The 16,925-nt window shown below is 36.3% G+C and overlaps 1 protein-coding gene across 1 annotated transcript in view; it reads left to right on the top strand.

The window, feature by feature from the left end:
* LOC145285962 (ribosome production factor 2 homolog) overlaps positions 1-15,895 on the top strand; it is a 51,568-nt gene extending 35,673 nt beyond the window's left edge. Inside the window, exons 4-10 of the mRNA XM_080134488.1 lie at positions 357-396; positions 2,110-2,191; positions 4,365-4,441; positions 10,700-10,799; positions 11,424-11,526; positions 15,013-15,157; positions 15,688-15,895. Coding sequence (XP_079990614.1) covers positions 357-396; positions 2,110-2,191; positions 4,365-4,441; positions 10,700-10,799; positions 11,424-11,526; positions 15,013-15,157; positions 15,688-15,846 — 706 coding nt within the window. The 3' untranslated portion in view covers positions 15,847-15,895. The remainder of the gene's footprint in view (positions 1-356; positions 397-2,109; positions 2,192-4,364; positions 4,442-10,699; positions 10,800-11,423; positions 11,527-15,012; positions 15,158-15,687) is intronic.
* The last annotated feature ends 1,030 nt before the right edge of the window (positions 15,896-16,925 follow it).

Genomic DNA, 16,925 nt, shown 5'->3' with positions numbered 1-16,925 from the left:
ATGATTAACTGGAATTGGAAAAATTATACCATTCAATGGTATCAGAATCAGAAAAATTGATACATATTTTCTGGTATATTCACAGTGAGTAGCAACAGTATTTGGTACATTGTTTTTTTTTCTTGTATTTCTCAAAAATATCAAGTTAATTTGAATAAAATTTACACTCTCAAGTTCATAAAATGTACATGTTGAAGATATATCAGCCAAAATGTGAAAAATATAACCATGAGAATTAGTCTGAATAATACAAAGTGTTTTGTAATTTCATTTTATAGAAATATTTGCATGGGAAATAATCATTATATGTGGAAAAAAAGAACATGAATTAATTTTATCTCTTTATTTTCTTCTAGGAAAAATATCGTCAGACCATTTGAAAGTGAACATTCTATGGTAATTATTTAACATTTTGTATTAGTATTCATTTTAACATGAGTCTTATTTGGTACTGGAAGCAACACCGCAATTCAGCATTGCCCTGGAAGTCGTGTAAACCTGGGGTACTCATGCTCCCAAAACTACTTTTTTTTTTATATATAATTTTTTTTCAATTTCTAAAATAAACATCAAATACAACATGTTATTTTATCAGCACAAATGAGACCTCACAATATTATTGTAAAACTTCCTAATACAAGATCCATGTCATCATTGTATTTGTTGTATAATTTTACTTGAAAAATTGTTTGAACTTACTATGTCTTTGTTTTAAATCGCATCCTCTGCAATATTAAGATTCAATGATTGGATGTTTATAGAATAAATAAGATTTGCCTTTGATATGTATATATTTTTGAGTTCAACATAAAAATGATTTCATGAAATTCTATAAAAATCCTTATCTATATAAATAAAACAGATGTATGTATGTGTATGTGTGCGTGTGAATATTTAACCATGAAACTCTTAAACTACTGGTCACATAACACTTAAATTAACAGGAAATAGTAATCATTAGGGCTATAACAACAGCATATTCTTTGATTCTCAAGTATATATCCAACACAGTTAATCAACCGAGAACCACATCACTCTATATAAAATCATATAAGATATCAACGAATACACACTCTAGAGTTAAAACAATGAAAAGAATATGCTGTTGTCCTAGTAATCATATACCAAGGATGGTTTATAATGAGTGAAATCTTCGTTTGGGTGGATGAATAACGTGTACAAAAAGTTGGCAAAATGTTCATTTCAACTTGCCAACAAAGTCCTACCTAACTAATATTCCTGGTGAACCAAGCGCAAAAGAGATCCAGACAATTGCACTTAAGGGAACAACAAGGATACTAAAAAGAGCTCTCTGTTGGTTTCAATAAAAAGCGGGGCAATGTCGGCAGCTGGTTTGGCTGCCCCCATACCCAGCATTACAATCTTCAAAGGAAGAAAAAAAAAAAAGCTAAAAGTGGTTTAATCTTAAAACTTTTTTTCTATTTGTCAGGTTGATTTATTTAAATGGTAGGGAATATGGCTACAACGCTAAATGTTTTGATTTTAGCTGATGGCCCCGAAGTCATTTTTTTTCTTACTTTGAAATCCATACTATATATTCGGTACAACTGTGATGATAAATATGAAATCTGCATGAATTAAAATATATTTAAGCGTATTTTACAACCATCAAGATCGGAGTCTCTCCCTTTCCCGCTGCTAGTTTTTTAAAATAAAATCCTGATAATGTTACATGTTGATTTATCGAAAAAAATTTTCTTTCAATTAAAAATGTCTAAATATTAAGAAAAAAAATTTTCTTTCAATTAAAAATGTCTAAATATTAAGAAAAAAAATTTTCTTTCAATTAAAAATGTCTAAATATTAAGAAAAAAAATTTTCTTTCAATTAAAAATGTCTAAATATTAAGAAAAAAAATTTTCTTTCAATTAAAAATGTCTAAATATTAAGAAAAAAAATTTTCTTTCAATTAAAAATGTCTAAATATTAAGAAAAAAAATTTTCTTTCAATTAAAAATGTCTAAATATTAAGAAAAAAATTTTGAAGAAGACTGTGGTCATTAAAATAAGATTAAGGTAAATATTGCATGAAAAATTCATATCAGTTAATGTTAAGTGTTTTAAAGGGTTTTTTTTTTCTTCTTCCAGGAATTTTTCTCTGACCGTTCTGATTCTTCTCTGTTCTTATTTGGCTCTCACTCGAAGAAAAGACCTCATAATCTCGTCATTGGTGAGTTATTTTCTTACATTTGTAGCAATATTTAGAGGACAGCTGCGTGGATAGGAAAATTTTCATTAAGAGAATGGAAAATTCCATTAGAATTGAAAAGTAGAGGACTGATCAGGAACCAGACATCTTCCAACAATTTACAGTAGGTAGCCGGAAAAGGCTCACGTTGCCAGTTGATATATTCAAAATGCTGAAAGCAAAACTGTGGAACACGTTATTACTGAATTGTTTCTCTTTGGCTACAACTTGGTCATTTTCAAAATAATGTCATCAAATACTTGTCATAAGCCATTCTCGTAAGTAATCAAATTTTCATCATTTTTAATCCTCTCCTAATATTCTTCGCTGTTCAATTGACAATGTATCCATCTCATTAATTCTTATCCTCGAATTGCCTTGTATGTGTAAGCCATTAGTATTAAAAATGAATATATATAATGTTTATATATGATGAAAAAATGCTAGAATGAATAAATTGAACCTTGTATTATGGTAAGAAATAAATAGGTTAATATTTATTGTAAACAAATATAATTGCTTATCTAGTAGCAAAAAATAGATTAATGTAGAATTAATATCGTATGGAGATGCAGGTTTTTAGGACACTATTGAAAAATGTTTCTATTGTCACTGTTTTTCCTAGATACAGTAATATAAGTAAAATTTTAACAAACCTTTCTTGACTGGTAAGGGTTTTGATTAACAATTTCAGGGTTATAAGTTTTCTTTCATGGTCAGAATTTTTGTCATATTTGGTGTAACATCCATTTTACATGGTAGTATGTGTTGGATAATTTTTAAAAATTCCAAGCTAACCTATCATTGGTCAGGTCTCCATTCAGCCCTCTTTCTCTCAAGTAAATCCTTTTCATTTCTCCTGCTACCGTAACTGTTCTACATCGATTAACTCAGGAACTCTCCTTCATTCTTTTGTGTTAATACCATCAAAGCTTCCTGTTCTTCCTATATACTTCATTCAAATTATATATCTGTTATTTTCTTTGAAGAGTTACAAAAAGAACCAAACAGTAAAAAGATAAAAACATTTAGCACAAGGTCACTCAAAAATTTGGGAAGGGAGGGGTATGTGGACATCCTCGTCACTATATCTTTGCTGGTCATTTAAAATCCACAAACTTTGAACGACAAACATGTTGTTAAATTATAATGGAGATAATCTTATATGACAAGCTTAGTTTGATACAAATGCTGATTTAATTTAAATTTTTTATTAAAATTTGACACAATAATTTGTTCTGGTCCAGAATTTCTCTTATATTAAAAAAGAATATAAAGAAAAATCTGTATAATATACATGCTCATGACAAACAAAAAATATCCTATTCCAAACGTCACATAAATTGATCAAGTAGTTTTGTTTTTATAAAGAAAATCATTTTTAAGCAATTATTGGAAATTTATAGTTATTCCAACATAAATTATGAATTGTTGAGTTATCTCCCTTTGTTTTTCCAAAAAATTTTTCAAAATGGCAGATGAAAAAAATCATTGCTTAGATATTTATAAAGTTCGATTTTCTTAAAAAATAAAAATTTAAAAATAAAATTACTTGATTAATTTACATAATTTTCGGAATATATTTTCGGGGGTGGGGGGCAGTTGGATGCTTAGTTAGCCGCGGCCTGAACTCTGAGGTGGACAGTTGGATTTTGAATATGGCTGAGAGCAGTTGGCCTCAACAGAATATGCATGTGAATCAGCATGTAGAAACACGTCGCATAGTCCAACTGACGTATATGTGAAGCATTGGCGTCTGTTTTTTTCTTTTTTTTTTTCTATTTGTGGACTTGCGTGTATCCTCATTGACAGTCGCCAATGAGAAAATGACGATACGGTCATAAGATGAACAAAAAATCTGTGACATACACGACGTCTGGGCTTGGTAGCCTATCAGTGGGGGCCACATAGGGTCACAAATCAACATAATTATCATTCAGACTACTATTCTCATCCTATGCTCACTATTTGAGGCGATGTAACCTCTAATCTTCTTCAGGTGTATCTTTTCAAACTTGATAATTTTTATGCTAAAACGTTGTGAAAATAACAACTGAGATGAAGATAACTGTCGAAATAATGCAGTCGCAAAAATACTGCGGCATTATTTAGTTGTTTCAATTTTTGTCTTTGTTTTTCTTCCTCTTGTTTCTAGGTCGCATGTTTGACCACCATGTGATGGACATGATTGAATTAGGAATTCTTGACTTCAAATCCATTGCAGAACATGTTGTAAGTATATCTCCGAAATGATTTTTTAAATGGCAATTGCATGTTGTCATGAAATCGGTATCGTTTTGAAGCTCAACCCTTTGGACGACAAATATCGAAAAATTGGCTAAAAACATTAATTCCTTCACCCTTAACTGGGCAGCTTGACTTTCTCATTAAATGCAGCACTTAATTTATCAAACAAAGAGATTATCTCTTGGGTGGTCTGATTCTGACCAGAGATATTTTCAATTCTCTTTGTCTTCCTCCTCTTCCTCTGGCTAAGAAGCTAACAATTACACCATCTGCCATCCACATGTACTAGCAAAACATGTTGCACATGTTTGCATACTTCGACTACCTACTTCAATTCCACCCTCAAAATAAAATAAGATGTCAAAAATGAGAATAAACTAATATAGATGTAAAAAGAGTATTGGCTTTCTCGTTCAGTCCTGGGCAATGATTGGTCATACTGTTATGCAAAAAAAGTCAGAAAATAAACAAATTTTCTTTTGAAACTAAGAAAATATAACTGCCAACCTTCAATATTTGGTTTCTAAGAATGCTGAATTCTCTTTTCTTTAAAAAAAAAAAAACAAAAAAAAAAAGTGATTTTTCTTTTGAATTTTTGATAAATTATCTTTTAATGTTAGAGTTGAAATTTATCTAATTTTGATTTTGTTAAAGCAGGCAATCTATTTGAAAACTACAATGCATAGACGATACACAAATAGATGATGTAACAATATTGACTTTGAAGTTTTATATATTAAAAAAAAAAAAAAAGATTCACTCTTTTTATATTAGTGAGATTTTACCTTTTCATTATTAAATGAAAGATGTGAAGATGCATGTGTGCACTCACCTGGTCGTAATTGTCTCCATTGTTCAGTTTGCTGATTCTCCAATCGGTGCTGCAATTAAGAGTCCTCCGTCCAAAACAAAAGAACAAAGAAGTCCAATTTATAAACAATAACAATGGTTATTGCAATTCTGAATTTTTGAGATGAGATTTGAATGCTTGTGTTATGTTGATTAATTGGAATCACAAAAAAAGAAAACATGACATATGCCCAGCCCAAGGGAGATAACTTCAAAAAACAAAAAAAAAATTATGCATGGATATTGATCCTCTGTTTCATAAAACATTTTTTCACTAATATTAACAATCAGTATAGATATCCCGAAAAATTGATGCATAGGAAAGGCTTTTTAAAAATATCTTAGTGATCCCTGAAGATTGAACCTTCTTTATGATCTACGGTCACACCCTCAAACCCACGGTTCAGATTCTTGTAATACAGAGCCAACCCTCTTTTTCTTAGTAGAGAAAAAGAAGCATGTTTTCAACACCCGAAGAAGGTTGCAGCGACCGAAACATTGTGCTAATAACGCCCAAGATGAGAATAATAGTCCAATTAGTCAACATAACACAAGCAACAATGGTTATTGTTCTGAATAAGTGGCACTCACTTCACCAAAGTTGAATGGTAAATTTGCAGAAAGGAGATACTTTCCTTTCTATTTCGGCTAACTGAAAAGCACCAATCTAACTCTACACGATAGACTCCCTATTCTCGAGGATCACTAAAAGTCACTCTCTTCCTGTTTCTCAAGAAAATCAACTGCCCACTCTCCAAATGTTCAACTCCTCCTTTTCCGAGGAGGGGTGGGGCCTCTTCTATCCTCCTGAGATATCTTCATTCTTTGCTAGTTCTGGTCCTTTGTTAGTGATCACTGTTTACCTTGGAGTTAGCTGCTCCAGACCTCTACTGAAGATAACATCTAAAACTGTCTCCATTCTTGGGGCTTACCTTCAAATAAACCTGGATATTATTTTTCTTACAAAGGTGATAAGGTGATCCCAGCTGGACTTTTCCTAAAAAAGAGAATCTCAGTTTGGGGAAGAGGTGGGGGCTTGCTGATTAGATATTTTCAGCTCTCTGCCCCCCCCTCTTCTTTCTCTGACTAAACCTCTATCATTGCAATGTCCATCATTCACTTGCACTAACAAAACGTGTTGCACTACACATTTACAAATTAGTAAAGGGGCAAAATAGCTTCTGAAAAATGTGTGGTTTTGGTGCCCTTCCCAAAGGGAGTTTTACATACATTGTATTTAAGTATATTTACATTCTTCTTTACTATTAGTTTGGCCTTCGGGACAAGGCCCGGTTGAACTTAAGTGCTAGGCCTAAACTAGCTGGATACTGGAAGTTCAACAGCACCTTGTTGGAGTTGGAGGACTACCGATTGAAGGTTACCGATTTAATTCAGCGGGCTTTAGTGGGGGCGGTTACAGGGAGTAAGTGGTGGGTTAGTCTTAAGGCCAAAATTAGGCGCTTCTCAGTCCAATACAGCCAACGCCTCGCGTTAGATAAGGCTAAGGCAAAGAAGCGCTTAGAGGATAAGCTGACCCGGGCGGTGGAGGGGGGGGGGATCCACTAGAGGTAGCACTAGCTAAACAAGACCTCAGCCGCTTGGCTAGCGAGCGGTATGAAGGTCAAGTAGTTAGGGCTAGATTAATGAAAGTTTCCAACGAGGCTGTGAATGTTGACGCTGTTGAGCGTAAGGCTGCTTTAAGGCGCGGTTCGGACGGGTACATTCGTAAAGTACATAACCTGGAAGGACACGCCCTAGTTTCGACTCGGGAGATCTGCGAGGGGTTTCGGGAGCATCTATCGGAGCGCTTCACCCAACTACCCGGACTCAGGGTCGAGGAGTTTGGCAGCTATTTGGCTGACTCGCCCCGCCTCACGGCGGCTCGGGCGGCTAGCTGTGATGGTCTTGTTACTGAACATGAGGTCATTACTGCGTTGAAGCAGGTCGGCTACAACAAATCCCCGGGGCTTGATGGTTTACCCTACGAGTTCTACTTGAGGCTGTCGCCCATGTTGGTCCCTATTCTGAAGGATATGTTCAACCATTGGTTTGCTCAGGGTTCCATCCCTGGACAGGTGACCAAGGGAGTGATCACATTGCTGAGGAAAGGTCAACGGCATGGTGGGGTGGAAAATTTTGACGATTTTAGGCCCTTGACTCTGCTAAACACAGAGTTAAAGATTTTGGCAAAGATTCTTGCGAATCGTTTGCAGGTTGTCATCACTGACTTGATCGAACCAGACCAGACTTATGCTGTGAAGGGGAGATCGATTCAAGACAATTTGCATTTGATACGCTCGATCATAGAGGGGACAGAAGACGACGCCTAAGCCGCGCTGATCAGTTTAGATCAGTCCAAGGCATTCGATAGGGTCGACCATCGGTTCCTGGGAGCTGTGCTAGAGGCCGCCGGATTTAATCCGGACTTCCGCAAGTGGATCTTTGTCCTGTATGATAGGCCGATGGTAGCGGTGCAGATCAACGGTAAGCGGTTGGAGTCATTCGCTGTCTCTCGGTCGGTGCGTCAGGGTTGTCCGCTGTCGCCTCTGTTGTACGTCCTGGCGTTGGAACCCCTCCTTCGCAAGTTAAGGGACGAGGCGGGTACACCAGTCCTGCGCGGAATAGCCCTCCCTGGAGGCACACGAGCCAGGGTTTCCGCGTTCGCTGATGACGTCACCGTGTTCGTGTCTTGCCACACGGACGTTCAAGCGGTGGTCGAGGCGCTCGCTCGATACGAAGAAGTCACAGGGGCCATCTTCAACCGCAGCAAGTCTGTCGGCCTGCGGTTGGGGGCCTGGACCGGGGTAAACTCGCTTCCAGGTATTTTCAGCTGGACCGGTCCGTATTCTCGGTGTCTGGTTTGGACCGGGACTTCAGCTGGAAAAGAATTGGTCGGAAGTATATGGCAAGGTCAAATCGTCGGTGAAGACTTGGATTGGAAGGAAATTGTCCTTGAAGGGTCGGGCGGAGGCGTGTGCTACACACGTCTTTCCGCTCATCCTTTACTGATTGTCTGTACTTCCTCTCCCTGCAGAACGACTAACCCGCTTGCAAGGGCGCCTCGATTCACTATTGTGGAACGATGGTAAGCATTATGTCTGCAGAGAGGTCTGTGTCCAGAGGCCGAGCGAGGGAGGCCTGGGTCAGCGCTTGAAGAAGACGCTCCTTGGGTCTCTGTGGTTGAGAACTCGTTTCCCAATCTCAAACCCAACCCCTCGGTAGAAGGTCGTCGTAGACCGAGGGGGGAGTCTAAGTTCTTCTCCGAATGCCAGACCGCTCTTAGAGCTTTGCCGGGGACCAGTGTCCTCGATCAGCCAAGAAAGAAACTATATCGGGAGCTAGTGGAGGGGACCGCGAAGGATCCACTTTGTAGGCGGATGGGATGGTCGATGGAGGTTGTCCGTTCTCATTGGAGTTGGGCGCCGGGACGGGAGATTCTGAACAACTCGGAATTTTCCCTCACCTGGCGACTGGTCCGTAACGCGCTGCCCCTTCTCGACGAACTCTGCCGGTATAAAGAAAATATGAGCGGCTTCTGTCCGCGCTGTGACGAACGCGAGCCCGAAACGATCGGGCACGCGTTTTTTAGTTGCAGCCGGATCCAGCCCTTATTGGAGTACGTCAAGGGGGTAACGGCTCGCATCAATGCCGAATGTCCGCTCGATCTCGACAAAGGTTTTTTTGTGTACAACATGGAGCCGCCGTTCCCCAGGGAGGAAAGAATGGTTGTCCTGGTGATCCTGGCAGTAGCGCGCATGGTGATTTGGATCACGCGCCTCAAGTTGGTCCGCGAAGGGACATCTGTTCCGGATCGGGATCTGATCGTTTACTTTAAGCATCTGCTTAAAGTAAAGATCAGATGCGATTGGAGGAGGTTGCCTAGAGTGGAATTTGACAAGAGGTGGGTGCACAGCACTAGTTTGTGCATCCGTCGAGGAGCCAGGTTTCAATACGTGTTCCCTCCTTAAGCATGGCACGGGCGGTGCTGGGGCCTTCGGAACCCATCCCGCTTAGGTTCTAGCTAAGAAAAACTTAAGAAGACTCTTGACTGGTGGTATAAATGAGATCCTGTTCCTGATTTTATTTTTTGGTACTAGAGAACCTCTGATTCTGCCCATCCCCTTTGTGCTACATCCTTGCTTTTTCAACATTCCCGGTCACTCCCCTACTCAGAGGTCACCTTCCAACCCCCCTCCACCCGTTGCTTTGTTTTCTCCCACTGCCATTAAGATATTTTCCCCAATCCCCATTAGGGATCGCCCTGCTTGTTTTCGGTTCCCCGGAAAACAGTGGGGGGGGGGTCTAGTCACCTAGATTAGTACAGGGGGGTCTCACTAACAACCCAGTAGGATTTATTTTTTGTTTTGGATATGAACACTTTTAATTAGTTTTCCCCTCTCCACGAGCAATCCTTTTCTTAATTCAAAAACTTTTTTTATTTACCAATGAAATTGAACTTTATTTTTTCACACATGCACACACACACACAAAATTAATATATTTAAAAAAAAAAAAAAAAAAATGCATACACAAACACACAGACAACTATTTATTAATTGTAAATATAGTTTTGATTCTTAAACGCTGGGGATTTATTAGTTAGTTTAAGATCCATAGAGTGAATGAGGTATTTTGGTAAATGTTGCCAGTCAAGAGTAAGACTCCAAAGTCTACATTTATTACTTTTTAATCACTTTAGTCACAAAGACCCTGAACCCTTCCTCTCCCCAATTTCTTGTAGGGCCTTGTGCCTAATTTTGTTGTTTGATAATCTTTTGTTTTTTTTTGTATTTACAAAATTTTAAAAGCAATAAAATATATAAACAAAATCAAAGTGTAGTATCTGTTCTTCAGATGCTGCACTTCTATTTCTTGTTCTCTTTCGGTGGAGGAGAAATCCTTCACGACTGAGACAATTTTTATTTTTGTACCTTTTCTCCACGTTAAAAAACGACCCTGGTGTCTAACTCTGTCCCGTGGGGAGGCATAGTAAATAGGTACTATTAGTTACAATTGAAAATCATATTTCAAGTAAAAACAAATAATTTTTGAAAAATAACCAAAAATTAGAAAGAAAAAAGTAGAAGCTTTTGTAGAACTTTTTATTACAAGTAAACATCTGTCTTATCTTATTTTTTCAATTTTCCATTAATAAACAGCAGAAGTTATCAAAGCAGGGGAGAGACGTCATTCTTTCATTTAAGCAAGTAAAAATGAACAATACGATGAAACTGCAACTTAGGATAAAATTGATTTTTACATGGAATTAATCCTCTACTCGATCATTTTTTTTTAAAATAAATTTTTGGTTATTTTACATGACACATAAATACATAAATTTTTTTCTTCACTTAATTTCTTTTTTTTTTTTTTTTTTTTAAATTTTTTTATAAGGGCTCAAAAGTCCCGGCTGAAACTAAACCATGTTTACTGTTTGCGGGAGAAGCATTTGAGAGAGATGAAGAATACAAACGCTTGAAAAATGTCTTCATCGGTAAAAATTTTATTTCTCTCTCCTCCATTTTCTCTCTCTCCTCCTGTTTCTCTCTCTCTCTCCTCCTGTTTCTCTCTCTCTCTCCTCTTGTTTCTTTCTCTCTCTCTCTCCTCTTGTTTCTTTCTCTCTCTCTCTCCTCTTGTTTCTCTCTCTCTCTCCTCTTGTTTCTCTTATAATTTTTTTTTTTGTTCAGAATTCCCCTATATTAAAAAACAAAAGTAATGTATGATGTATGTAGCCATGATAAAATGAAAACCTCATGTCCCAAAAATCACATAAATTAGTCTAGTTTTATTTTTAAATAAGAAAATCGAATTTTATGAGTTAATCTAATAAACACATAATGAAGGGAGAAAACTATTCAAGCTTGTGAGATTTATATTATGCCCAGATTCCCATTAATCGCTTAAAAATGAAAACTGCTTTAACAACAATTTGCATGATTTTTGGAATATGATATTTTTGTGTGTCGTCAAGGCTTCATACATTATGTAGATTTTTGTTTATTAACATAAGTGTTTTAATATAGGTGGAATTCTTGACAAGAAATTTTTTTTTGTATATTGAGATCAATGATAGTTCTCAAGTTGTAATACACATGTAAATCTTTTCTTTTTTTTCCAGATTTCTTCCGAGGTCCTGTTATAGATACTGTCCGCTTGACAGGTTTAGAGCATATCCTTCAGTTTGTTGTCATGAATGGCAGAATTTATATCAGAAGTTACAGGTAATTTTTCTGGCATTATTATTGATCTTCGTTAAAATGAAACCGTTTTTGATGCTTGGTGGAGGCAGGCTTCCACCATGCATGGTCCTGGATATAACCTTAAACTATATCCGATGGTGAGGCCCCAGCTTGCAGGCTTTGGGAAGTGTGGAACCACCCTTTGTCATTATTCTCAGGTCCACTCTGACCCAGTGTGGTAATACCTGTTAGGGTCCCAACTATGGGTTAAATAGAAAATAACTTGGAAAAAAAAAAAAATTCTATTAAAAAATTTTTCTTCAAAATCACTGGATTCGGCATTAAATAACCTGAAAAGGGTTGATATGCCATAAAACAAAAACAAACAACCAATCCACCATGCAACGCCTGTTAACGGGTCCTGCTAATCTTAATAAAAGACAAAATAGGCGTGCAAGTTTTTGTATGTCCAAGAAAGGCTTTTTTTGCCAGGCTCCTTAGGGGGCTTAATCGCTTAGAACTTCTTATATACAGTATAGATCATAATATGTACGAATTGCGAACGCGTGTTCATCTAAATTTATTTATATCGTGTTTTACACAGTTCTTGTTATTTCAGTTTCTCGCGTGTTGATTCAGCCTTTTTGTATAAAAGCAAAACTGATGTGAAACTAATGAGCGGTTCTCGGCTACAGGCCAGGAACGGCCAGAAAGCGATGAACGTTTGGTTAATGTTGGTTTTCACCGTCATATCAGACAATTGCTTTCATTTAGAACCTCCCCTAATAAAGAAGTTGGAGAAACAAAACCGACAAAATTGGGTAAAAACTCAAAAGAACTATCCTGCAGTGAGAATTAAGTGCAGAATTAATTTCTGCACGCACCTGCCACTTGTGCTGTTAGGAACGTTTAATTCACTCTGGTGTGATGTTTGACCTCATTAAGCATGCACCTGTCACATAACTTTTTAAGGATTTTAATTCTCACATTCTCAGATCTCTGCCATCATAGCGTGGCGGGTAAGTCCTCATTCTATTAACCCAAAGGATTCAGGTTCGAGCCTACCTACCAAAGCTTTTTTTTTTTCTTTTACACCTCCAAGCACCCGGGCAATGCCGGGTACCCCGGCTAGTCTAATATATAAAAGCAAAGATGTGTGTGTGTTTGTTTGTATGTCTCGCAAAAACTTTCGACAGAAATGACGGATTTTCATGAGATTGGTATCATTTTGAAGCTTGACATCTTGGACGACAAATATCGAAAAATTGGCAAAAAACATTTTTTTCATCCTAAACTTTCTACAAGGAGTGGTGGCAAAAAAAATTGTTCCTTCATTTTCTCTCCTACTGCTACTACGACAATGATGTCATGTTTTACCTAGAAAACGTTGACATTAGTTTAAACCACCTGCAGTTTTTTTATAAAGGTTTAATTTTGTCCGTTCTTGGTTGTATGTCTCTTTGATGTAGGGGTAACGTGTCAGGCTTTTTTCCGCTTTAGTCTCGAGGCTTCGGATTTGAGCCAAACTTATTTTTTTTTCTTTTTTACACCTCCAAACACCCAGGTAACGTTTTCTTTTTTTTTTAAACAGGATTATAACTTCGCTTGTTCTTTAGTTTGTTATATTTTAACGATTCGCTTATTATACTTAAGATGATGAATGTTCTTTTGTTGTTCATGTTATAAAGGATATGAGTCTTAAGAGTGATAGACAGTCTTAGGAGAGTTCATCTTATAAGTATTCATATTGTGAGAGATGGGATCATTAACATTCTTAGAGAAGTGATGTGGACATTAACAGGTATATATAAAGTGAAAGTGAGAGTTTATAAATGTGTGCGATTGCATATAAATACATTTTGAGAAAGTGTTTTCATATCTAGATAGACAGACTGATAATTGAGAGGTTTGCATTTATGCCGATGGATTGACAAGTTGGCATTATGCTTTGACAGTTCGTATGAACGGGAGTGTTTGTATAACATAAATAGACACATTTACTTTCTAACACATATATTTTTTAGATGATGAATTTCAAATAGATTGTACACATAAATAGGCAATACCTTTTTCATGTAATGATGGACACAGGAGACGGCAGTTGTAAAAGCACATTGAACATTCATTCTTCCCTGACCGGTTGGGGGCTTTGCGTCCAAGAATTCAAAGCTTCACATATTAAGTTTCAAAGTGACCGTCTCGCTTCCTAGACGTTCGAATTCCAAACTCCAGACTATCGTCTGTCGTTCTCCAACTCCCTCTGAGTTTCTCACTAACTAACTCTAACTAACCCACTCTCACTTCCTATATTGAGAAATCCATGCATATCCGGCCACGTGACCAAACTCACGTGCCACCAACATGCGCGACTTGCACGTTTCCGACATTATGATTTCCCAATAACCTATTTTTTTCTTTGTTGTTTTCACAAAGGAATTCAACCTACATATCTAATTTATTTAACCCATATTTTATTATCCACATCCTTTTTAACAATTGAATAGTTTATTTATTATTTATTTCATCAGAATTAACAATTTACTGGACATTCCATTTAAACCTATTGTTCTTTAAAACTTATATCCAAGGTTCGATTTCTGCTTTCTCTCATTTTATTTTCATTTTAAGTAATCTCTCTATTTTTATACTTACATGAAAAGGGGACAGCCCTTATCATGTAACAAGTTTACTCCCCCCCCCCTCCCCACACAAACATCTCCAAACATGTGGTCATCAGTTGTTATCTTAAGATTGCAGGTTGAAACAGGGTTATTTATGCCATTTTTCACCGTTCATTTTTCTTTTTTTTTCACATTCATTCACTATTTTGTTTTTTTTTCCAATTTTTTTAACATTGTGTTTTTTTTTTAATAATATTTAGACAGGGTTACCCCCCCCTCTACACACACACACCTCCAAACACCCGGGCACCCCCGCTAGTCTAATATATAAAAGACAAAATGTGTGTGTATCTGTATGTCTCGCAGGTGACGAATCCTCACAACATCGGTATTGTTTTAAAACTCAACCCTTTGGACAACAAATATAAAAAAATTGGCCAAAAACATCAATTCTTTCACCCTAAGCTGAGCAGTTTTCTACAAGGAGGAGTCTGTTTTTTGCATCGCTATTTTTGCAAGTCATCGTATCGGTTGGATTGACTTTGCTTAATTTGAACGTTCTGAACTTCCGGTCAGACGATGGAGACATCAGTAAAGACTTCACTTTTTTTTCCCCTTCGTGTTAGCCTGCCTGCCTACTCTTACATTTTATTTTCTCTCTCTCCACCCAAGCTACCTACTGTTGTTCCCCTCCCCCCCTCATGCAAGATGAATAGATTCCAACCCAGAAAACAGCAATTATTTTTTCTTTGTCAGAAACGTTACTCATGAAATGCGAGGCAAGCAAGGATTATGAGACTACTCTCCTTATGTATACATAATTATACATTGGTCTTTATTATAGATCTTGTAATTTGTATTTATTGGCCAATTCTTAAATGTTTTTCTATTTTATTTCATTTTTCAGGGTTATTCTTAAGAATTCTGGTTGTAAAATTCCACGGGTTGAACTTGAAAATATTGGACCTTCATTTGAATTGGTAATGAGGCGTAAAAAGTTAGCATCAGATGATTTGTTTAAGAGAGCTTGCAGAGTTCCCAAAGAATCTAAAGTAAGTAGAACTCATTTTCTAACTTTACTATATGAGCGAAAATATACTCCCCCCCCCCTTTCTGGTTGTATAGTTTTGCATACATAATTTAAGTGTTGAATTTGCTAATGTAAAGCTAATTGTGATATTTTTATTAGACTAAATATTTTTTTTTCTCATTTACATTTGAATTCATGAAAAATCCAAATAAATCAGTGGAAAATCTGTTTTGATTTTCGGTCATAGGAATTTTTTTTATTTACTACTAGCGACTGCGCCATGTCAACACAAACATTAGTCATGGTGAAAGTAAATTTTTGCCAAAACGAATTTTTCCCCACATGCTCAGCTTGTTTTCATCTAGAACCAATTTTGCTTGAAAAATTGCTTGTTTAGAGTTTGTGTTGGTGTGTGTTTTTGCTCACACAGCCAATAAATACATAGGATTGGAAAACCTATCAATCGTATAAAATTTCCTGGGCAATGTCATTAACAAAAAAAAAAAAAAAGTATTCATTTTTTGTAAGTTAAATTTTTTTTTTTCTTTCCAGATTAAGAAAACGAAGAACATTGCTCACGATCCATTCCGTAACAAGACTGGCCGTATTCACATGGAGCGTCAAGACTATAGCAAGCTTCAAACACGAAAAGTGAAAGGTTTTAAGCCTTTAAATAAAGGAAAGCTAGAGAAAGGAGAAATAGAAACTTGATACTTGGTTTCAGACTTTTGTAAATAAAAATTTTGTAACAAATTTAAAATTATTTATTTTTTTGGATAGTATTTATTTAGATTTTAATATTCTGACACAAATTTTTACGATTTCCAAACCTTTCCAAAGGTAATAATAGAAATAATGCCTTTTCAAGCCTGTGTGAACCCTACATCTTCAAGTGTACCTTGTCAAAATAGTCTTTCTGTCCATCCTGAGGATCTGCACAGAATTTCTAATGGAACCCTTTATTTGATCCATGGTGAAGGGTAGCATGCCCTTGTTACGTCAGGTCTCTCTGCTAGTGTGTGTATGTATGTATACACGCACTGATAGCTGTATTTACTTTTAAAACCAACTAAGTGTTGGATTTTCACTTTACAATACTTGAATATATATATACTAGCAAAAGTACCTGTCATTGACTGGGTTCAAAAACAGCCTACAGAAAATGGACTCTGATTTATGAAAGTATGATAGGTTATGAAAAGGAAGGGTTGTAAAGAGATAGCTTCTAAGTCGGGGGGGTATCAAAACCAAAGTAAAAATAAAATAGATAAATCCCATAATTTATTATACCATACCTGTTCACACTGAAACACTTATCACAATATTCTGTGGATTTATATTAAAACACCTTGTTAAACTTTGTGACAGATTTCCATTCTTTGGAGGTCAGGGACGAATGAACACCCAATAATTTTATTATACTATATTTCTTCAAACTGAAACATAATTATCAAAGTATACTTACGCAGATAGATATGAAAAGTCTTCATTAAAGTTTGTACCTATTTCCATTCTATGGAGGCCAGGCACGAACGCAGACGCCACAATTTTATTATACCATCCCTATTTAAGTTAAAACATACTTATCAAAGTATTATTATGTACATCTATATCAAAAACACTTGTAAGCATTTAAAAAATTTTTTTTTATTTCCATACTTTGTGGAGCAGGCGCGTAAGCAGACCCCAAAATTTTAATGAATCATCACTATGCCAAATCAAACCTACTCATTCCTGTGTCTCGATACATCTATCATTATGTGATCAGTTTTCTTTAATAGTCAACCATA

Source organism: Euprymna scolopes, chromosome 10 (assembly GCF_053919585.1).
Source record: "Euprymna scolopes isolate OS-2025 chromosome 10, ASM5391958v1, whole genome shotgun sequence".
Classification (NCBI taxonomy): domain Eukaryota; kingdom Metazoa; phylum Mollusca; class Cephalopoda; order Sepiida; family Sepiolidae; genus Euprymna; species Euprymna scolopes.
The sequence above is the reverse complement of the archived record's forward strand: the minus strand, read 5'-3'. Positions and strand labels throughout refer to the sequence as shown.